This window comes from Cebus imitator, unplaced genomic scaffold (assembly GCF_001604975.1).
Source record: "Cebus imitator isolate Cc_AM_T3 unplaced genomic scaffold, Cebus_imitator-1.0 Scaffold147, whole genome shotgun sequence".
NCBI classification, from domain to species: domain Eukaryota; kingdom Metazoa; phylum Chordata; class Mammalia; order Primates; family Cebidae; genus Cebus; species Cebus imitator.
The window spans coordinates 709,111-733,232 of NW_016107462.1; the positions used below are offsets into that span (position 1 = coordinate 709,111).

The window sequence follows — 24,122 nt, forward strand, 5'->3', positions numbered from 1 at the left end:
AGAGCCAGGGCTTCAGTAATCATCCCTGGCCCCGGGCTCAGGGCTCTCCAGCATTTTTTTCAAAGGAAATCCCAGAATACTTAGTATTGCATCCCTTCATTTTCCAAGAGCAAAAAGGAAAGCATCTTGGATCCCTCTATAATGTTCACGTGCTGAACAGGTGTTCTCTGGGTGTGCTAGAAAAGCAAGGCACGAGTGGGTGTTAAATATCCTAAACAGCCGCTGTAACCAGACCAAGTTAATCTGTGGAAACCAGAGTACCGGGCCAAGGCGATGCTATTTCAATTGGGTGTCACAGGTGACTCATCAGAGACGCCTTGCTTTTGGGCCTTCCGATATTTTTCTTCAGGGTGGGGCGTCAGATTTCCTTTGCATTTTTGGACAACAGCCCTCCTGTCCATTTCCAAATTTTTCTGGTTTTACAGCTCTCACGCAGAGCTTGATTGCATACCGGAAGCCAGTCACTGGCAGGAAGTTTACGGAAGAAGAAAAAGGTAAAAAAAAATGAGCCGGGGGCCAGGAGAGAGGCCTAAAATGGGGACATTCGCACTTGAAGAGCTTTCCCTACCCCAGCCCCTCAGAATGACAGTTCTCCTCCGCCAGAAGACTACCTCTCCCGGCAGGCACTGCGCGCTCGACGGCCACAGGCTGGCCAGCTCCCTGCTCTCCACCTCCGCCAGCATCTGCCAATAGGAATTCCCGGGTTGGGCCTCCGCCCAAGTCTGACCACGCGGGAGCGGGGGCAATCAAACTACATTACCCGACCCGCATGTGCTCGCGTCGAGACCAATCAGCGCCAGAAATTCGTAGGCTAGGGGCGGAGCCAGATGCACAGCACGCCCCATTGGTTAGGGGAAGCTTAGAAGAGCCGGAACCCGGGAGCTAGAGAAGCGAAATGACATTTCCTCTTTAAATAGCTGAAGCCGGGGCCCCATCGAGAAATGGCCGCGTCGGCAGGTGGGTCGTGTGGTGGCCAGGGCGGCGTGGAGGGAGGTGAGGGGGAAGGTTGGCCGAGGCCTGCCATAGGCGGTGGGATGAAGAGGTAGCGGTGTGGAGCCGGAGGGAAGGATGAGGAGGTAGAGGGGAATGAGGGGAGGGAGGATGAATGGTGCGGGGGGCGGTGGGCGGTCCGGCGGGACCGGGATGGGGAGGCTGGGTACCCGCCGTCGCTGCGACCCGGGAGGCAGCTGGAGGCGGCTTGAGGGGGCACTGGCGGCCGCAGTCGGTTGAGCTTCCCTCGTGAGGCTCTGCCCTCGGCTCTCGGCGGAGTTCCCGCAGACGCCTCACATGGGCTGCGAGCGCGTTCCCTCCGCGAGCACGGGCGCCGGGCTCGCCGGGCTCCGCAGGAGCAGGCTGGCCTTTGAACTTGTTCCGCCGATGGCGCTCCGCCCTCTGTCTCCCAGATCCTAAACTCGCGGTCCCACGAGGTCGTGCGTATATCCACAGACATATATATATATATATATCTTTGTAGTGGGGAAAAAGCCAAGCAAGCAGACAAACAAACAAACAAAAATCCCGCGACGCCGTAACTGGCTCGGTACTTCTTGTGGTTGTACGATTTTTCTCCTCCTAGATTTAAGTAAATCTTCCCCAACACCGAATGGGATTCCATCTTCAGACCCAGCCAGCGATGCCATGGACCCCTTCCATGCTTGCAGTATTCTTAAGCAACTCAAAACAATGTACGATGAAGGACAGTTGACAGACATTGTAGTGGAAGTGGATCACGGGAAAACATTTTCCTGTCATAGAAACGTTCTTGCTGCAATCAGCCCTTACTTCAGGTATGATGATGGTAGGAACTTGTGTCGGTATCTGCACCAAGCTCCCTTCCCCCCTTAGTATTGTCCACTTGATGTTTATACTGAGATGCGATAATGAAATGAAACCAATGGCTTTGTTTCTTGAGACTAGAAAACGGGTCCTTTCTTTTTAAGACCTTCTTTTGACTTGAGGGATTCTTCTAGCGTTGAATTTTAAGTTAGTGGGTCTGTGTGTGTGTTTGAGGTAATCTAGACTTGTGCTGGTCAGTATGGCAGCCAGTAGCCATATGTGGCTGTTTAAACTTAAATTATACGTTAAATAAAATGAAACATGTAGTTCCCCAGGTCCCCAGGTACACTAAACACTTTTGTTTTTGTTTTTTTTGAGACAGAGTCTCGCTCTGTCGCCAGGCTGGGTGCAGTGGCGCAATCCCGGCTCACTACTTCCGTTTTCCGGTTTCAAGCAATTCGAGTGTCTCAGCGTTCCGAGTTGCTGGAACTGTAGGCAGGCACCACCACGCCCGGCTAATTTTTTGTGTTTTTAGTAGAGACGGGGTTTCACCGTGCTGGCCAGGATGATCGCAATCTCTTGACCTCGTGATTCGCCCGCCTGGGCCCCCCAAAGCGCTGGGATTATAGGCGTGAGCCACCGCGCCCGGCCACTAAACCCCGTTTGGGTGCTTGGTGGTCACCCGCAGCTAGTGGCCGCCATATTGAACAGCACAGAGATACAGCATTTCCGTCACTGGCAATTATATTGGACAGTGCTGATCTAGAATTTTTTTCAACAAGTTATCCATAATGTATGTTTCTTTAGTACATGGGACTCTTTTATAAAAGTGTTTAAAACATAGTAGTGTGTTCCTTTAAAAACAAATTACCATTCAATAGATTGTTTTAATGCTTTGGGGGTCAAAGCAGTGGAATAAAAATGAGTGAAATATAGTTTCTGTGTGCCTAAGGCCCCCAATTAACAATTTTCAATATTTCTAGACGTAGGCTAAACTAAGTTTTTATTTTTACTTTTATTGTTTACTATAAAGCTTTTAAAAGTAAAATTTAAAAACTTGGGTCTGAAAAATAACTTCCTACTTTTAAATTAGTGGAAAAGGCAGTTTACTGTGTGTGTTTAACTTCTTTTGTGTTACATGCTCACTTCAAGCTTTTCAGTATTCACAAGTGGTGCATAAATAATAGTAAAGTGTTCGACCACACTCTGAATGTGATTTTTCCTTTTGAAAGTGCTTACCTATATAGGGCACATAACTGTATAATGATCCAACAGTAGTTTCTGGTTCCTCTTTCTCAGAATACTGGGTTAAATATAGTCACTTCAGTTTGATGCTTGTGATGTAACCATTTAGACTTGCCTAGGGTAGGTCATTGTACTACTAAGTATTAATCATTGCAATACTGGAAAAAAAAAACAACATATGCAGAAGGTATGAAGTTTGGCCTCGTAATGGAAACTTCTGGTGAGATTCACTTACCCAGATTATCCATTAGATATGGTTAGGTCATTTGTATGTTTAAATATATGTTACAATTACTACTTATCAAGCTCTAGGCTAAGCTTACTTTACATGTATTGCCTTATATAATCTTTATAATCTTATTTCTGCACAGTTGTTGTTCCATTTTACTTATGAAGAAGCTGAGGCTCAGTGAGATTAAGTTTTAATAACCCGCCTAAATCATCTATCCAGCAAGTAAATGGCCGAGGCTACATTTGATTCCAGAGCCAGGCTTCTTAGTCACCATGTGACTCTTAAGGAACAAGAGTGGGTACAGTGGGTCCTTTTTAAAGTTTCCTGTAAAACATTTTTATTCTATATTACATTTGAATGGTTAAGAAAAACTGCAAAGTGAAAATGTCTATATCTTACTGAAATTTAATAATCCAGATTATATCATTTAAATGTCATCCTTATTAAGTATAATACTTAGTAAGCATACTTAATAAGGATGACATTTTCACTTTGCAGTTTCATTTTTTATTTTTGAAGACCTAGAAAAAAATCTTACTTTAAAAGAAGTATGCTAGGATAGATTCCTAATTTTCTTGATTCCTTAAAATCTTAAAGTCTTTAATTTTATTAAGCTAATTTTATAAAGGAGTAAAATATACTTGAGAAATTTTCTGAGGATATGATACATGTACATTAAAATAGAGATATTTGGTTAGAAAACTTAAGGATTAGAATTTGATCTCTTGCTAGAGGTTTTTGTACTGAAATTTCTTGGTACCAGCGTTAACTTTCTGTGTGGGATGTAGAAAGTCATACTTAATAGTTTCTAAGTCTTGCATTACTAGTGGAAGAATTAGAATAGCTGGAAATCTGGAATGGCTATTTCATGATACCAGTAACTCATCAGAATTGAAATTTGTATGATTATTAGAAATTTTTTGCTACTCTGGATTTTGTGTGAGGAAGTGCCCTGGCTTCATTTATGTTGCGTTTACATGAAGAACTTATTAGAACAGAGGAAAACTCATCAAGTGTCAGACCACTCCTGTGTGTAAGATGAGCCTATTCAAGTCCACAGTAGCTCCCCTGATAAAGGGATATGTGGTAATGTTCTCCTTTGGGAGTTAATCTCTCCGTAACACAGGGATGTATTTTTCTTTTTATTGGTAGCTGTATGGTTGAGTCTTTCAGCACCTGATTGAAAACCAGCGCATACAAACGAACATCTAGTTTTTAGTCATGTAAAAAGCCTGTGATATTAAATTAAAATTTACACTGTAGAAGTAAAAATAGAATTCGAAGATGATTAACCTGTGCAGTGAGTTGAGTCCTTGTACCTCCAGTGTTTCTCATACTGCATTTTAAAATTAATTCCATGAGTTTGAGAGATATTTTTAAAGTAACTGGAAATCTTTGCAATTTATTTTTCATAACATCACAAAAACTAAATAAGATGAGTCTGGATCGTATAGAGTGAAAATTTAAAGGAGGGAAAAGAAAGGCAAATCATGTTTGTAAGTGACTAATACTTAAAGAACCAGGCTGCTTAATCTTTCTATCAAGAAAGTCCCATAAATGCAACAATATTTTAATAGTAAAAAAAAAAAAAAACTTGGTCTTAAAGGCAAAAGTTTGGGGTTTTAAAAACCATTATCTTCAAAGAATCATTTAACTATTAAACTCTGTTTAAAAGAGACATTATATATTGGCTCTACCATAATCTTTATTTCTGTCTAGATTTAAGTAGGTAAAATATGATAACTTTAACTGAGAAATGAAGCATTTCTTTTTAAGCAAATGTTTTCAAAATTCCCAAAGGTAAGTGAAGTGATCATTATATTACTTATAATGGTTAAGGAAGCATTCAAAAGATAAAAGTTTTAAAAAGGAGTAGGAAGAGAATATATACTTTTACAGAACTTCTTGCTTTTTCTAAGATGAACATTTTTAAAGATCTATTTTGGATACAGTTTGCTTTGTAATTTTCACCAGGACATGGAAAGTTTTATTAAGTTGGTTTTTTTTGTATGCTAATGTATAATGTATAATGTTGATATCTTTATAGGTATTCTTTTTTTTTTTTTTTTTTTTTTTTTTTTTTTTTTTTTTTTTTTTTTTTTTTTTTTTTTTTTTTTTTTTTTTTTTTTTTTTTTGAGATGGAGTCTCTCTCTGTTGTCCAGGCTGGAGTGCAGTAGCCTGACCTCAGCTCACTGCAACTTCCGCCTTCCAGGTTTAAGTGATTCTCCTTCCTGAGCCTCCTGAGTAGCTGGGATTACAGGAGTGCATCACCACGCCCGGCTAATTTTTTATTTTAGTAGAAATGGGGTTTCGCCATATTGGTCGGGCTGATCTTGAACTCCTGACCTCATGCGATCCCCCCACCTCGGCCTCCCAAAGTGCTGGGATTGAGCCCAGGCGTGAGCCACTGCACCCCATTGGTATTCTTAAAGTTTCTGACTGGCCCAATTTAAGATCTCATGTCCGTAAGGCAACTTGACCAGAAGCTTAGATAGGGGCTCCTAGAAAAATAAAGTGACCTGGAATATGTGTGTCACCTTTTGATTTGCTTTTCCTTAGGTCTGCTTTCCTTTTTTTCATGGATGGCACAAAGCAGGCTAGCCTTGAGAATACGGATTTTGAGGTTAGCCAGGCTAAATCCTGATACATTATCAATTTTTACTCCTATTCAGAATATCAGGGACTATTTTAGGAAATATTCTGTTTTAAAAAGTTATCTTTGTGATAACTTTGTACTTTTAAAATCTTGCAGCAATAATTTTGATTTATAGCACACGTGTAATATTAACCAATCTTTCCTTCTTAGATCCATGTTCACTAGCGGCCTTACAGAAAGTACTCAAAAAGAAGTTCGAATAGTTGGTGTTGAAGCTGAATCGATGGATTTAGTGTTGAACTATGCCTACACTTCCAAAGTTATTCTCACAGAGGCCAATGTTCAAGCCTTGTTCACTGCAGCTAGCATCTTCCAGATTCCTTCCATCCAAGACCAGTGTGCTAAGTATATGATCAGTCATTTAGACCCACAAAATTCTATTGGGGTCTTTATCTTTGCTGATCATTATGGTCATCAGGAACTTGTAGATCGATCAAAAGAATACATTCGTAAGAAGTTTCTGTGTGTCACCAAAGAACAAGAGTTTCTCCAGTTGACAAAAGACCAACTGATAAGTATACTAGACAGTGATGATTTAAATGTAGACCGAGAAGAACATGTTTACGAAAGCATTATAAGGTGGTTTGGACATGAACAGAATGAAAGAGAAGTGCACCTCCCAGAAATTTTTGCTAAATGCATACGTTTTCCTCTGATGGAAGATACCTTTATAGAGAAAATTCCACCTCGGTTTGCACAGGCTATAGCCAAAAGCTGTGTGGAAAAGGGACCATCCAACACCAATGGCTGTACACAGAGGCTTGGAATGACTGCTTCTGAAATGATCATATGTTTTGATGCTGCCCACAAACACTCAGGAAAGAAGCAAACAGTGCCTTGTCTAGATATAGTCACAGGAAGGGTGTTTAAACTATGCAAACCACCAAATGACCTGAGAGAAGTTGGGATTCTTGTATCACCAGATAATGACATTTACATTGCAGGAGGCTACAGGCCAAGCAGCAGTGAGGTCTCCATTGACCATAAGGCAGAAAATGATTTCTGGATGTATGATCATTCCACCAATAGATGGCTATCCAAACCATCCTTGCTTCGAGCCAGAATAGGCTGCAAACTCGTCTATTGCTGTGGTAAAATGTATGCAATTGGAGGTCGTGTTTATGAAGGTGATGGGAGAAACTCACTAAAATCTGTGGAGTGCTATGACAGTAGAGAGAATTGCTGGACGACTGTTTGCGCAATGCCAGTTGCAATGGAATTTCATAATGCTGTGGAGTACAAAGAGAAGATCTATGTTTTACAGGGTAGGTGCCTAAGTGATTTAGTTCATGGAAGGGTAACACATCAAGCAGTGGCTTACTTAATTATACAGAAACAGTTGTGTTAGTTCCTGTTAATTAAGGAATATCACCGGCTTCCTTATCAAACTGTTGGAGTAGTCTGTTTTGTAAAGAGCTATAAAGAAAATAAAATTTTGAATTAAGAAAAAAGGCAGGTATTGTTAAATTACTAAAATAATTTTATACTTTTTAATGATTTTGTTTTGATATCATGTAGAGTAACTATTTTTTAAAACGTTATAAATAATAATTCGGCATTTTGGGATAACTATTTCAGAGTAGTTTATAGGACTTGAAATAAATAGCAAGGTTGTTTCATGGCTGCTTTTGCTCTTTAGTAAAATCAAGAGATCTTGTAGCAACTGCCATTCTATGGAACTTACTAGAGTAGTTTAAAAGAGAAAAATGAACAAAGAATTATCTGAGTTATAGTGTTTAGTTACCAAAGAGTTTTATGTAAGCCTTATTATTGCAAAAGTTATGAAACTTAATTACAAAGAGTTTGGAAGTATTGTCTCCAATTTTCAACTTTACTGCTATTTATGTTGCCTTTCATCATATATTGTTTTCAGTTTTTTCCACTGGAATACTTTGAGATGTCACTTTTCTTTGTTTGCCATTTTAAGTGGGACTATCTAATATATATAGTGTTTTTTTAAAAAATCTATTAAGGACTACCACTTTGACAAAAATACAGTATAGGTGGAGTGGGTCAGAGTAAATAAGACATTTGTTTCAAGGCTCTGATTTGTGATAACTAATATTTTCCTTTTATTTGGTTTCTTATGCGTTTTAGTTGCTTGAATGTTAAATGCAGTATAGATAATAGCAACATCCTTATTCCTCGTATATGTCTCTTAATTGATGTTTTTCTCACACTACTACTTAAACAAGGAAAAGGAGCAGCTTCTATGAAGATATACAGTCATGTGCCATGTAATGTTTTGGTCAACTATGGATGACCAAATACAAACACATACAATGGTGGTCTTATAAGATTATGGTAGCATATTTTTACTGTACTTGTTCCATGTTTAGATATATTTAGATACAAAAATTCCTACTGTGTTACAGTTGCCTAGAGTGCTCAGTACAGTCACATGCTGTACAGTTTTGTAGACTAGGAGCAATAGGCTATCCTATCTAGCCTAGATGTGTAGTAAGCTATCCCATTTAGGTTTGTGTAAGTACGCTCTACGATGTTTGCACAAGGACAAATATCACTTAATGATGCATTTCTTTCTTTCTTTTTTTTTTTTTTGGAGACGGAGTTTCACTCTTATTGCTCAGGCTGGAGTGCAATGGCACAATCTCGACTCATCGTAACCTCCGCCTCACTGGTTCAAGCGATTCTCCTGCCTCAGCCCCCCGAGTAGCTAGGATTACAGGCATGCGCCACCACGTCTGGCTAATTTTGTATGTTTTAGTAGAGACCGGGTTTCTCCATCTTGGTCAGGCTGGTCTCAAACTCCCAACCTCAGGTGATCTGCTTGCCATAGCCTCCCAAAGTGCTGGGATTATAGGCTTGAGCCACCATGCCCAGCTTAACGATGCATTTCTTAGAATGTGTCCCTGTCATTAATTGATGCATGATTGCCCTTATCCCATTGTTTTCTTTCTCCCTCATCTTTTCCCTTCCCCTTCCCTTCTTTTCTCTTTTCTTTTTCCTCTCCTCCCCTCCCCTCCCTTTCTTTTCTTTCTCTTTTTTTTTGAGACAGGGTCTTACTCTGTCACCCAGGCTGGAGTGCAGTGGCACAATCTCAGCTGACTGCAACCTTTGTCTCCTGGGTTCAAGTGATTCTCCTGCCTCAGTCTCAGGCACCCACCACCATGCCTGGCTAGTTTTTGTATTTTTGGTAGAGATGGGGTTTCACTGTGTTGGCGAGGCTGGTCTTGAACTCCTGACCTCCAGTGATCTGCCCAGCTTGGTCTCCCACCATTGTTTTCTTTTAAAAATTATGTTCTTTGCTCTAATCCTGTATTTAACTTAAAATTTCCTAGTAACGCCTGAGCCCATTTGTTTAAGTTCAGTATCAAGTTAATTCTTCAGAAGGAGTTGTACTCTCTGGTTCCTTATTTTAGTTAAATAGAAGCACAGGACATGATTTGGGTTTGCTGTCTTGTGGAAAAATGGAATATAAGAATGTATGTGTAATGCATCCAGTATAGTTGGATAGGTTATGTCATCCAGTGTGAAGAAACTGTGTATGTGTGTATTTTGGTCTTACTGGCTGTTAGTTGCTAGAGGTAGAATTAATTATAAGATTCCTATTTGGAATATGAAGGTTGTATATTAATGCAAATACTAAAGCAAACTAGCAATGAATTAATACATTTCAGGGCTGGAATTACTAACATCATTTAATTTGAGATTATATTTTATTTAAGAGGACTCTGAGGCTCTAAGGGTTTCTTAATTGCATATCATTAGCTTTAACTTACTAAAGAGGACTTTAGATTTTAAAACTCAACTTCTTCGGTTGTTGTCTTTACTTTCTTATCTACAAGAAATTTATAGAGAAATAGCACACATTACAAAGTTTAAATTTCCTACCTTCTTTATCAAGAATCCTGTTACAAGTTAGACAATAAGGGCAGATGACTTGAGAGCAAATCTGGAAGCTTAACAAGCTATTTTAAGTCAGTTGAAGGTACAACATCACTGTTACGAAGTAGGTAGTTGAATTTGTAGATAAGAGTAACCCTAGTTCAAAACAGTTTTCAAGGGTAGACTCAATTTAGAATCTGGTATTTCTAAACTAAACAAAGTCTCTTTACATAAATAAAACTGACACACATAGTCAGAACTTATGTTGTACTATCTGTGGCTATTGAAGTATCATTTAATTTGTTCATAAAGGGTTCATATTTTTATTACAAAGATTTTATAATTAACAAAACTCTTATAAATCTTCACTTACTTTAATTCTTTCAGACATTTTCATATGGGCAGTCTGACTCAGCTACCCTTTTATTGTCAAATCAAAATAGAAACTTGACTCAAAGTCAACGTCATAAACCATGTATGTGTTTTCTATCATATTAAAGTTATGTTTTCTCCTGTTGAATATTTCTCTTTGCATTCTAGCGACATTTGGGTAAGCACATCAGTGACCCATGAGCATAAATCTGCACAATTCCATCTGCTGTCTTCTAATGAAATAGCACACAGATTTATCATGCCATATTTATGATGATATTATATATATGCATTTTGGTCTGTCTTACTGGCTGAACATTAGTAATAATGCTTTTTTAGAACTAGAGTAAAATGAATTTTCTATAAACACACAAATTGGATAAAGCAAACAGAAGCAAGTTTTCTTTTTTTTTTCTTTCTTTTTTTTGAGATGGAGTCTCACGTTGTCACCCAGGCTGGAGTGCAGTGGTTCAGTAGTGACTCACTGCAACCCTTACCTCCTGGGTTCAAGAGATTCTCCTGCCTTAGCCTCCTGAGTAGCTGGGATTACAGGTACCACCTCCACACTTGGCTAATTTTTGTATTTTTTAAAATGGAGTCAGGGTTTCACCATGTTGGCCAGGCTGGTCTTGAACTCCTGACCTCGAGTGATCCACCCATCTCAGCCTCCCAAGTACTGGGATTACAGATGTGAACCACTGTGTCTGGCCAGAATTAATCTCTTAACAACTCTGCTATCAAGCCCAAGTAACTCCGTGTACTTTCCCAATACAAATATTCCAATTCAGGTTGATTATAATATTATCTGTTATATTGTGTCATGGAATGACAAAGTTTTAAGGTATTTTGTAACCTTTATGAATGTATCTCTGGAGATTATTATAAAAGAAATGTTTTAGAAAGTGAAATATTTAGAAAATTATGCCCTTTAATCTTTAGAGGTTATAATTACAACATATAACCAAAAACCAAATATAAAAATGTACATATTCCTGTTTTCTTTTTCTTTTTTTAGGGGAATTTTTCCTCTTCTATGAGCCTCAAAAAGACTACTGGGGTTTCTTAACCCCCATGACTGTGCCTAGAATCCAGGGCTTAGCAGCTGTATACAAGGACTCGATCTACTACATAGCTGGAACCTGTGGAAATCATCAACGTATGTTTACTGTAGAAGCCTATGATATTGAGCTAAATAAATGGACTCGTAAAAAAGACTTTCCATGTGATCAGTCTATAAATCCATATCTTAAACTGGTACTTTTCCAGAACAAACTCCATTTATTTGTTCGAGCTACTCAAGTGACTGTTGAAGAACATGTCTTCAGAACCAGCAGAAAAAATTCCCTTTACCAATATGATGACATTGCTGACCAGTGGATGAAAGTGTATGAGACGCCAGATCGGCTCTGGGACCTTGGCCGGCATTTTGAATGTGCTGTTGCTAAACTGTATCCTCAGTGTCTTCAGAAAGTACTCTAAATGAGTAGCAGGCCTTAGTGCATCACTGGCATCTTATCCTTAGGAAACTTAACTTTGATACAAGAGTGCTGTCAGTATATCAGAAAGCTGTGAGAGTTTTATACATGGAAAATGGGTACTCTTAAAGATTGCAGGGTAGGGAGGGATTTTCCTTCATCCTTGTGACATTTTCATTTCAGTAAGGAAAAGATAACAAAGTGCAATTATCAGCATTTTTTTTTCCCCTGGCATAAAAGTAATCATTTCATTTAGAATTTTGTGATAAATAGTCACTGAGATACCAGATGAATCAGGACAACTATGCACTCTTATAAGAGCATTTAGGGTATTACTGGGTAAAGGCATCTAAACTCATTTGATGTGACTTTTGATTTTAAATACGGGTAACAATCTGAGGCAATATCACTAGGATTTTACTTTAGCTGTGACCTCTCTAACACAGAGAAGCACTAACTTAGATCCTCATTCTTAATATTTATATATATTTTTGTGTATTGTTTTCAAGTGTACTGAGATTTAAATGTGTTTATTAGAGTAGATTGAAGGAAAAACAAATTAGTCTGAGAAAGAGCTTTTAGTCTGATTGCTTCCATTTCCCATGTAACTTTAAGTTAAGCTAAAGTTTTAAAGTGGCAGTTTTCTGTCGATAACTTTTTCAAGTGCTAACACTGTCTCATTTATGAAAATCTGGAAAAGTGCTTATATTCACAGGTGGCTGGTGCTAGTCTAACTTAATTCATATGTATAACTAGATAGATTTAAATGGTCTGAGCCTATGCCTGTCTTTCAAATTGGTGTGGATTTCATGGCCATCATGCTTTACCTGTTGAACTCTTGTGATTTCACAAGATTTTCTACTTATGTGATAGGAAGATATGGCCAGTTATTGACCTAACTGGATTCAATCTTAGAATAGTAGGAACATTATACCCAGTTTGCACTAACATGGGCTATTTGTTGCCCAACCTTCTCTTCCATCTACCTGTCCATTCATTATTAGTATAAGGAAAGGTAACTTATTTCTCTTCTGCACAGAACATAATGTGAAGTTTTATACCTACTTTTAAAATTCTGCTTTCCAGAAACATAAAATTCCTGCAGTGGTCGAGTTTAATGTCTTTTAAGTTTTATATTACAATTAAAACCTCATTTTTTTTTTTTCCATTTTTGCACTTAACAGTGATGAATACTTTTACATTGGAATCCTTCTAGCTGAAGGTGATTGAAAACAAAAAGAGTGAGTGAACAGAACCATAGCTTTCTAGGTACTAAAGCATTTTTTGTATTTAACTGATGAATTTCTAACAATCAGGAATATTAACATGAAGGACAGACCAACTTATTTGTATACCTAAGGCAGGTATTTGGATCAGTAACATGTTTTACTAAGCCTAGCATAATTCATAAAGGGTATAAGCATAGGACAGGTTCTGCCCTTCATCACAATATTTTCATTCACTTAAAGAAAGCAAACTGGCATGGTTTGTATTTAAAAAATCTTGCACAAATTGTAATGTGATACTGTGAAACAAATTGAAAACATTGCCTCTTTGCATCACATACCTCGTTTTTCAGAAACTTTCTGAACTGCTTTACATAGACCTCTACAAGTAGGGAATGTTTTCTGAAGCAGAAGTTAAAATGGACAGCATTTCTAGAATTAACATTGTAAAGTGTAGTCTTAGCTAGATGTGTGGTTTCTTCTTATTGGCCTTGATAGTTTGTGTGTAATCTCTGTATAAACTTTGTCAAACAATGTTTTTACCTCCTCAGTTTTATCTTCTGCTGTTTGTGATTTTTGCTTTTATCATTATGCTGTTTTGGAGTTATTACTGTGCATTTTGAAAATCATTCTTTACAGTTTTGCATTGCTGAGGAAAGAGAAAAAAACATTTTTTTTTTTTTTTACAAAAGATATTCATGTAATTTATTTCTGAAAGCTTTGTTGAATAAGACTTCCTGCCGCTTTTTGACAATCTTCTGTATTTAGAAAAATGCATTACTTGAAAACATGACATAGAACCTTGAGTTAGCAATTTACATGTGCTATATGTTATATAAGAGAATGACATGCTGTGGCTAATTCAACAGTAGATTTATTCTCTTGGTCTGCACAACAGTTGATCTCTTCGCTGTAACAATTTACATTGATGGTATGATCTAAGTTTAGTGTGTCAAAAGCAAGGCTTAGGATTTGTTATGGGAGTAAAATATATATTGAATTTTGTATGAAGAACTATTTGTTTAAATTATGTAGCTGGGATATTTTGCCACTTTTAAAGTGGATTCAGAAGAGGTCCTAGAAAACTAAGATTAGTGACATGTGTGGCTTTATGTTTAGATATTTAAGGTGCATTTTCATAGTGTGACAAGACTGTAAGTAAAAGGCACAATGGGTACTACAGAATTCAAATGTAGGTCTAACATATGCCAGTTCCACTTTAACTGTTTTTGCTTTTGAAGAATGTATGTAGCACTTTTCTATATATTTTTTACACATTGAAAACTGGACTTGGTATAACTATGTTATAGGAAAGTAGAAATTGTAGTCTTTATTTTTCATATTTGTGATCTGTTCTACAAAGTTGATGCTTAAGCCTCAAGCTGATTTCATTGGTCATGAGAACAAATGGAATGTGATCATCAAGGAATCAGATTCCCTATGTAAAGCAGTTTAAAATGGAATTCAATGTTCAGTGCTCAGGTATGTAGTAAGTACTGTAGTCCTGTGGGGGCAAATGTGTAGATATTTTTAAACATTTTGCCATACTTGCACAATTTTTTGCATTTTTACCTGATGTCATTGTTTCTTATAATAAAACTTTTCTGATTGAAAACTTCCAGTGTTGTAAAGTTATATCTCACTAGTGAGTGTTGCAGAACTAAAATCTGGTAACAAATCATGAAATACCTTATGTCATGATAGAATGGAATGAGATTTTAATCTATTGTATACCTGGCCTCTGGTAAAAAATGAATTAGTTAATATATATAAAGCTTTTTAAATTCTAAAGCAAGCTCACTTATATGGGTATTTCTTTGTACTGTTCTGGCTTAAAATCTTACTATGTTTGATTCCTTTTGTGTTAGTCCATTTTGCATTGCTATAAAGGAATACCTGAGACTGAGTGACTTAGAAAAGAGGCTTACTTGGCTCACATTTCTGCAGGCTGTACAGCATGACACTGGCATTGGTTTGGTTTCTGGTGAGGCCTCGGGAAGCTTTAACTCAAGCGGGAGTGGGAAAGAGAGGGAGCCAGAGAGAGTGGGGGGAGGTCTCTGTCTTTTTTAACAACCAGATCTCACATGAACACATTACCATGGGGAGGGTACCAAGCCACCCTATGATCAAAATACCTTCCACTGGGCTCCACCTCCAACATTGGGGATCACATTTCAACATGAAATTTGGAGGAGACAAATACCTAAACTATATTATCTGTTACACATTTCATGTTTAATTCATCAGAAAGTCCCATTGCTTCTTCCTTCATAATATACCCAGACACAGACTACATACCATTTACACCACTGTCATCCTTTTCTAAGCCAGCCTGTCTTGTCTGTCCTAATGCAGTTTCCACTGACTGGACATCCTTCTATCACCCTTGACCCCTCATAATCTTTTCTCCACACAGTAGTCAGAGTGATCCTCTTAAAACACAAGTAACCATGTTTTTCTTCTGCTCAGATCCTTTCAATGGCTTCCCATCTCCCTTCATATGAGAGCCAAACTCCATACTTTCATGATCCACGCCTCCCATCCTCATTGCCATTTCCTTGGCTTGCTCTATGTTAGCCACACGGACCTTGCTGTTCCTCAGACATGCTGAGCACCTCCACAGCAGCTTTGCCCTTGCTGCATCTTTTGCCAGATACATCTTGACAACTCACTCACTTTCTTTTTTATTAAGACATCACCTGGCTGTTGCTTGAACCCAGGAGGTGGAGGTTGCCGTGAGCCGAGATCACGCCACTGCACTCCAGCCCGGGTGACAGAGCGAGACTCTGTCTCAAATAAAAAACAAAAAACAACTCTCCCCGACCAAAAAAAACAAAAAAAAACCACATCATCTTACTGGAGAGCCACCTTCTCTGATCATATTTTGTAAAATAAGATCATCCAACCCCACATCATACCTCCTGCTTTATTTTTCTGCTTTATTTTCCATATGTGTCTTCCCCTATTGAAATGCACACTCCATAAAGGCAACCAGGAATTTATTTTAATTCACTGCCTCACTTTAGACTGATACCTAGCACATAGTAGGCATTCAATAAATGTTTGTAGGAAGAAATGAATTTTCAGTTAAGTCTTGGAACGTAAAGGATTATCAATTTTAACCTGCCTAAAGATGGTCAATTTTATTGGTCTTTTTTTTTTAAAAAAAACAAAAAACAAAAAACAGGTTTAGTTCTAATGAATTTTCTCTGTTGTTTTGTATTTTCAGTTTCATTGTTTTCTGCTCTAATTTTTATAGTTTTTTTTTTTCTGGTTGCTTTATTAATAACTCATCTTTCTCTTTCTTTTCTTTTTCTTTTTTTTTTTTTGAGACAGGGTCTTACTCTGTTGCCCAGGCTGGAGGGCAGTGGTGCAATCTTGGCTTACTACAGTCACCTCCAGGGCTCAACAGATCCTCCTACCTCAGCCTCCTGAGTAGCTGGGACTACAGGCACATGCCACTATGACCAGCTAATTTTTTTTTTTTTTTCTGTAGAGACGGACTCTCGCCATGTTGCCCAAAGTGGTTTCAAACTCCTGGGCTCAAGTGTTCTGCCTGCCTCAGTTTTCTGAAGTGCTCAGACTACAGGCACGAGCCATCATGACTGGCCTTCTTTTCCTCATATATGCAGTTAATGCTATAAATTTTCCTCTAAGTATTGCTTTTGTAGCATCCCACAAATTTTATGTAGTATTTTTATTTTCTTAGTACAAAATATTTTTATCATGTCTTCTTAAGGAATTTACCCTTTCATAATTATGTAATGCTTCTCTTTTTCCCTGATAATCTTCTTTTTTCTGAAGTCTTCTCTGTTTGAAATTACTATAGCCACTCAAACTTTCTTTTAATTAGTGTTTGCTTCATCTATCTTTCCCTATCCCTTCTCTTTTAACTGATCTAAATCTTTATGCTTAAAAGGGGTTTCTGGCAGACAACATACAGTTGGGACTTACTTTAATATCCACTGTGAGAATGCTGGTATGTTTAGACCAGCATTGCATTTAAAGCGAGTACTGATATAATTGGATTAATATCTACTGATATAGTTGGATTAATATCTACTATATTTGTTATTGTTTTCTATTTGTTGCCCTTCTTTGTTTCTATTTTTGCCTATTTTCCTTCTCTGGTTTTGACTGAGCATTTTATAGGATTCTATTTTATCTCCTCTTAGCATTTCAATTATATTTTAAATTTTTTTTCGGTAGTTGCATTAGATTTACAAAATACATTTCAAAACTAATCTGAGTCTACCTTTAAATAACATTATACTGCTTCGTGTGTAGTGTAGGTAACTTACAACAAAGTTCTCAATTCTTCTCTCTGATCCCTTATGACATTGCTGTCACTGATTTTAGTTATCCATATGCTATAACCATGCAATACATTATTATTAAAGTTATACTTTTAGATCAATTGGTATTTAAAAAATAAAATATTTTAGTTCATCTTCACTTATTCCTCCAATATTCATTTTTTTAGGTACATCTAAGTTTCTGTTCTGTTTCAATTTCCTTCTGCCCAAAGAGCTTTTTTTTAATTGGACATTGCTTGCAAGGCAGGTCTGCAGGTCATGAATTCCTTCAGACTTTTGTTTGTTTGAGAAAGTATTTCTCATGTTTCAAGGATAATTTTGCTCAATCTGGAATGCTAGGTTAGTGGGTGTTTTGCTTCAGCTTTGTAAAGTGAGTAGCCTTCTAATTAAATATCAGTCGTTTAGTGGGTCTGTGTCATGGGGCTGTGATCTTGACAGGTGTTTTTCTAGTTGTACAGGTTTTTCTTTTCCCCTCTGCGTCCTCTTTCCGGCTGCACCATTCCCGGTTTTATTTCCTTGAAGCTCTGACCCATGTTGATCTAATACTTTTCCCTTTAGGTGAGAAGAGAAGGTTAAAGAGGTTTGGGTGGGAGGAATGCTCTTCCCCCAGCTTTTATCAAGCTCTGTCAAAATGTTTTTCCACGGAGAGCATGCTTTTTAAATGGAAAAGGGTCTGGGTGTATTTTATCATCATTACTCTTCCCTGTCCTCTAGTCAGAGCCACTAAGGGGTCTTTCTCAGATCTTTGCCATGAGAACCTGGTGGAGTGCTGGTTGGTAAAATCCAGAGAAGTGTAGGGGCCCCATAAGAATGAAGTTCCCAGGAGTTTCCCACTTTCATGGGAGTCAATGTTCAGCCTCAGCGATTCATCAAAAATGACCATTTAAGTGTCCTTACAGTTTATGGCTCTAGTTACTTCTGGTCAAGGTTAGCAGATCTGGACTGTGACTCTGAATTCACCTTTACTCCAAGGTAACATTTGACCTGAAGCCTCATTTCTCTGACGGATCTAATACAAGTCACTGATTTTCAGTTTGAATACCTTTTTCTTCCAAGGTGACAACATCCAGGATCTTTACATGTAAATCTGGAATCCCCTATAACAAACTTTTAATACATATTTTTGATTGAATGATTCTTTAGTTATACATAAATATATTATATATGATATATCATATTTGCTATCATATTTATATAAACTATTACTATACAGTAATAAACTATCATAATTATGTAAATGAAGTACTATCCATCTTTTGTATGTATAATGTATTTCACAATAAGCAACAATCCTGTATGATCTGCACATGTACCCCAGAAACTAAAGTACAATAAAAAATAAAAAATAAATAAAAATAAATATATTTTTTATTTTAGCTTATTAGCTAAAACGTTAGTCTCACTTTTAAAAACCTATAAACTTAATCGTATTTAGGTATTTTTTTTTTTATAATTTATGTGGCCATGGGATTATTCAACACGTAGTTCAGTGAATGTTGACTCTTGAGTACTTAATAATCCAGATTTCTTGGACCAAATTAAAATGTTATAAGTTAATAAAATCATCAATAATTTTGAGATTTTTCCCCCAAGCTTCTAAAACTAAATTGAAAATTACAATATAATAATTTTAAATTATCCTTATCATGTATATACAGAACATTTCCTATTGGTTTAGAAAGAAATAAGATTTAATACATCCTTTTGCCCTTTCTTTCCTCTTCCGTAAGTATATACACAATTGTATGATTTGGTGAATAAAACACTATAATAAATATTAAATAGAAAACGTGTAATATATTTTCTATGTATTTTATATTTGTCTTATGAACATGAATTATAGTGTTTTTGGTGACCATGGGTAGACTACCTTTTCTGAGCTTTAGTTTTTTCAAGGAAAAAACAGGTTAATAATCTACCAAATATTATCGAGCTTTTTTGAGAATCAAATAAGCATGTAAAACACTTATCACAGTGTCTTATGACAGCACATAATCAACATTTCCTAAATATTAATTTGTTGAAATTATTAATGACTATTCGGCTGTCTTATACTTAAAACAACCTTTGTACAGCAACATTCCTTAATAGCTAATATAAAGTATATATTAAAGAGAAGTATAGCCATTTGGACTCTGATTGTGCCCATAAGCCATGCATAAAAACAATTTTCACAGTTTTACAGTCACACAGTTCTCACTTTCGTTTCTGGACTGTGCATTTCTAAAGGATTGAAATTAAACCAATGGTATTTAAAATAATTTATACAAGGCTTGTAACCTCTGTCTGCAAAATAAAAATAATGCTTTTTGGCTTGTCTATTTTTACAAACTGACAAGAGCCTGTCCTTAGAGTTTATCTTGTTCTCTGTTCCCAGTTGGAGATAAGGACCTGTCCTAGTCAGTTCAGGCTGCCAAGACAAATTGCCATAGGCTGTGTGACTTGAAAAACAAACATCTATTTCTCCGAGTCCTGGAAGCCGGAAGTTTAAGATCAAGGTGCTGGCAGATCCTGTGTCCTGTGAGGGCCCTTTTCTCATTGCATCCTCCCATGGTGAAGAGCAGAGAAAGAGAAAGCAAGCTCTCTTGTATCTTTTTTTGAAGGCACTAATCCAATCGCAGAGCTCTCATGACCTAACCACCTCCAACAACCCTACCTCCTAATACCATCACATTTGGGGTTAGGATTCCAGCATATGGATTTGGTGGAATTGAAACAGGCAGAAAAGTTTAGTCCACAGCGGGATCTAACAGAGTTCTGGTCACATAGTTCAGTTCTTGAAACATATGCTTGCAAAAATCCTTTAAGGATAAAAAGATAAGATCAAAACATCTTATACCAACACTTAGATTAGAATGTCAAGTAGCCAAAGTTAAGTCTTGAGGAGCAAATGCCAACAGGAACCTACACAACACAGGGGAGTATTTCCTTGTAATCAGTGAGAACCTGAGACTATAAGAAATCCACGGTGCTCTCTGACAACTGTTCTTAAATCTCAAGAGCTTGGTCAAGGTTAGCAATGGAACTTAGGAGTCTGGCATATCCACAGAGCCGGTTTTACTTGAATTTGAGTGTATGGATGAGTTACTGCAAAGATATATTGTAAAATGAGAAGTGAAAGTGGCTAAGAACAAAATTTAAGAAATTCAGCTGAAGGGGCGAAAGGCAACTGAAAATTTATCAGAGAAGAAGGGAGAATCACAAAGCAGTACTGCAGGAGAAAACTTCAGGAATGAGATCCAGAGGGAAGAAATACAGACAGTAAGAGGCTCCTGGTCTAGCAATGTAAAGATTTGAAATGAGAAAGTGGTTTCAACCAAGTGGGAGGAATGAAAATCAATTGCTGTGAATTAAGGTGCAGGTGGAGGATGTGAGTGGGTGTCAGCGGGTGAGAGTGCAAGTGCTTCCCCAGCAAGCCTGCAGGTGAGGAGACTGAGACACGGAGGTGCTGGAGAAATCATATTTAAACAAATCAGAACACTCGGTCCTTTTCAGGAAAATTGGGAAATGAGAAATATCCATGCAAAAAGTCAAAATCTCTTCCATTTCTAGACTATTCCCAGGTGAGAGTTCTGCAGTACCCCTGTTACCCCAGAAGTGAAAGAGATTAGGGATACACAAAAACTTGCAGGCAAAGAGGCAGGACTGATGAAACACAAACCCCTAGAAATAGGAGCAGACTGAAAAAAGAGAAACTCCTGACCCAGAGAGAGGTAGACACGCTTTCTACAGCCTCTTATATTTCTGAAAGAGTGAAAATATTAACAGTTTTTGCAACTTCTTGCTACTTTGCCCCTGAGCCAAATATGGTCCCCACCCCTGACCTAAAACATCTGGTTTGTGATAAGTGCTCAAATATCCTGTGCTTTCTAAAGTATGTGGTGGGTGTGGTGATGGCAGGAGTCACAGGCAGAAGAATGGATGAGCTAATCAGAGGTTGCATACATGAAGGTGAAGAGGACGGGGTCCTCTCACGTGGTGCTTGTGTAGCTGGGGATGACTGGGAGATGACACTCATCACCTAGGGGCCTGCCCCAGTAAGTGGGGAGTTTCAGGGATCTCAACTCAAGTTGTACAAGTATACATCCTGGGGCAATTTTGATCCACACTTTATAAAATAATAGGATTTTGTAATTTTTTAAAAAATAATTCTACTCTATAGCTGGGGGTAGAAAAAAAGAGGAGAACAATTTTAATATGTGTATATAGGCTTTTTTTTTTCCTCACTTTGCAGGTATTGTTTATTCAAGTCTTTTCCTCATTTTTCTTTTTTAAAAATTCATTTTAAGTTCTGAGATACACAAGGTTTTTATATTCATGTATAAATGTGATATGCAGCAAAATATTTACATCAGTATCTGTGTATCTTTCCTGAAGGTTTCTAAGAAATGGTTATAATTTTTAATCTATGTTTTACAATTTCGAAAAATAAAATGCTATCCATGCTTTACTGGGTGCTGACCTGTATGAGGTTGATTTCCATGTTAGCATGACAAAATATATTTATCCTGTTTAGCATGACAAAATATATCCATCACACTTATATATGATAACAACGTTCCACGTGAAAAATACTTTAATGTCTACGAGCCGCTGGCTAATGCTTTGGTATCTGTTATCTTTTTGGATCCTACTATAGGTCCTGCAGCCATCTGTCATTGCCGCCCTTTTACTTTTGAAGAAACGAAGAAACGGAAAAGGAGTTGTTAAACTTAGGGATCAAACTTAGCTGTAAGTGAAAGCAGGCCTGCTAATTTCTTCCCACTCCCTAGCGAGCAGGGACCCAGGAGGCTGGCCTGAATGGTCATATTCAAAGGCAGAACGTGGAGGTGCTGGGACTGCAGACCTTTGGTCAAGGAGCCAGTTTGGGATGTAAAGTGAGTGAGCTCACTTTTGGAAGAGCTGAGTTTCAAATGACAGAGGATCACTATGTATAGATTGCTGTGCCGAGAAATAGCCAGGATGGGTGTGGAGACAGGAAACTGAATGAAGGTGATAGGTCAGGCGAAGATGTGGAGTTGGCAGTCACCCAAATACTGGTCAGCGCTCAAGGCACTCTCTGAGGGAATGAGAAGAGAAGGGCCTGGGTGAGAGTGAAGCGTCGGAGGGCCCACGGGAGGCCGCAGGGAAGGGGAAGAGAGCCTTTCAAAGAGCTGAGGACAGAGAAGTCCTGGAAGAAACAGGAGCATAGCCTTGAGAAAGGAAAGAGGTTGCATGTCAAGGGAAAACTTGGTGTTCAGAATGACGACAGCTCCTTAACACTCAGTTCGACGTTTTGTTCATCAAATCTTCACTGTGAAGTGGAGGTTTTAAATTTTGACTCTGAAAAATGGTTTCTTCCTATAGAATGGCGATATGAATGATTTCATTCACTGGAACACCTCACTGCCTACCCAGTGATTTAGAGGAACTTTCCTCGGTTAATGACTATGGCCTCCCTCTCCTCTCTCTCTTCTGCTCCTTGCAATGGAACACTGGTCCTCTTCTGTGTCTGCCTCTGCTTGAATGTGAAGCTTCCCAAGGGCAGGGGCCCTTAACCTTGAGTGAGTACTGACCACGGATCATGGTGCTTGGCAGAAAGGGGTCCCTCAACCAATTTAAGGAACAGTGGCATGAATATCCCTCTTCTGCTTTCCAGAGGTTTAGTTTTCCTCTCTGGGACTCTTTGACTCCACATTTCCTGCTGTTTGGAAAGATACGTTTGCAGGCTTAGCCGTGATTGGCAAACATTTTCATATGGGGCTTGGTATTTAACATCTGGAAAAGTTGTGAAATCAATTAGCTGCAGATAAAGATGGACAGATGGAAATATCTGGTGCTTTTCTGCACATGGGCTATAGACAAAATCAGACCATTGCTTATTGTGTAACACTTGGACTCTGTTTTACCAGATTTTAGGTAGAGTACTGTCTTTTGTTTTAGAGAATGAACACTCAGTCGGGAAGTGGAAATACCATCTCCTACCGAAAAGGGGACTGGGTGTAAATGTGGAATATTTATCAGTGTGGAGTTTTCATACAGTTTTCCAACAGGTTTATCAAATCCCTCTGGAAAATTTAGGTTTCAGTTTCATTCAAGCAGTGATGCAGTTGCACTGCCTCTGTCTATTTTACCACAGTGGAGGAGGGCAAAAAAAAAAAAAAAATAACAGAGATTGGAGAAGGGGAAGGGAACTGGGCTCTTGAAAGGGAATTGTTAAACTTGCTGGATCAAACTTTGCTTTAGCTTAAATGAAAGTGGACATTTTATTAATTTCCAGTGAGTAGGGACCCAAAGGATGGCTTGGTTGGTTATATTCAAAATAATAAAATTAGTTCCCCTCCTACATCTGAGTTACAATATTAAAGCTTTGCAACCTGCTTTGTGGTGCCTATATATCCTTTAGATTCCTAGATGGGCTTCCACATGTGATTAAAAAATGCTTATTCCCCTCTCTTCTCCCATCTCTGCTAATGTATATTGAAACCAAAATGCCATTGCTTTCTAGCAGCCAGTACTACCAGATAAGTTGTAGGTTATTCTGTTTCCCTGATATTTGTAAATTTTCTCTTTTTTTTCCCTAGAATCTTCTAAATTTTCTTTATATTCTGAAATTTCACAATATATGCCTAGGTTTATGGACTTTTCATGTAATATAGTGGCACTGGGAAATTCTCCTGTGTCATTTATTTGATAATTTATTTCCCTGTGTTCTTGGCTTCTTTTTTTTTCTGAAATTTCTATTAGTTATTGAATTTACTAGATATATTTGTTCTCATATTTCTCTCTTTCTTAATCTCTCTCTCTATTTTCTGAAAGATTTTCTTCATTGAAGTTTTCAACTCTTCTAATAACTCAGCTACTGTGTTTTTTGATTTGCAAGACATTTTTGTTTTATGATTTTCTTTTATGGCAATCTAACAAATATTCTTTTCTTATGAATAAAATATTTTCTTATATTTCTCTGAAAATCCTGTTTTCTACCAATTTATCATA

General features: G+C 37.8%; 1 protein-coding gene across 2 annotated transcripts; it reads left to right on the forward strand.

Annotated features, from left to right (window-relative positions):
- Positions 1–855: 855 nt before the first annotated feature.
- On the forward strand, positions 856–14,446 carry KBTBD8 (kelch repeat and BTB domain containing 8). 2 transcript variants are annotated; one of them, XM_017542759.2, is made up of 4 exons: positions 856–957; positions 1,577–1,787; positions 6,060–7,174; positions 11,146–14,446. In XM_017542759.2, exons 1-4 carry the CDS (start codon positions 942–944, stop codon positions 11,607–11,609), a joined length of 1,806 nt encoding a protein of 601 aa, XP_017398248.1. In that variant the 5' UTR covers positions 856–941; the 3' UTR covers positions 11,610–14,446. The 2 variants fall into 2 exon arrangements, with proteins under 2 accessions (XP_017398248.1, XP_017398249.1); XM_017542760.2 differs by lacking the exon at positions 1,577–1,787 and having other exon boundaries at positions 871–957.
- The last annotated feature ends 9,676 nt before the right edge of the window (positions 14,447–24,122 follow it).

Bases quoted from the DNA above. Each gene is read 5' to 3' on its own strand.
- KBTBD8 (XM_017542759.2), top strand. The intron at 1,788-6,059 runs GTATGATGATGG...TTTCCTTCTTAG, and splicing joins GCAATCAGCCCTTACTTCAG to ATCCATGTTCACTAGCGGCC. The intron at 7,175-11,145 runs GTAGGTGCCTAA...TTCTTTTTTTAG, and splicing joins GAAGATCTATGTTTTACAGG to GGGAATTTTTCCTCTTCTAT.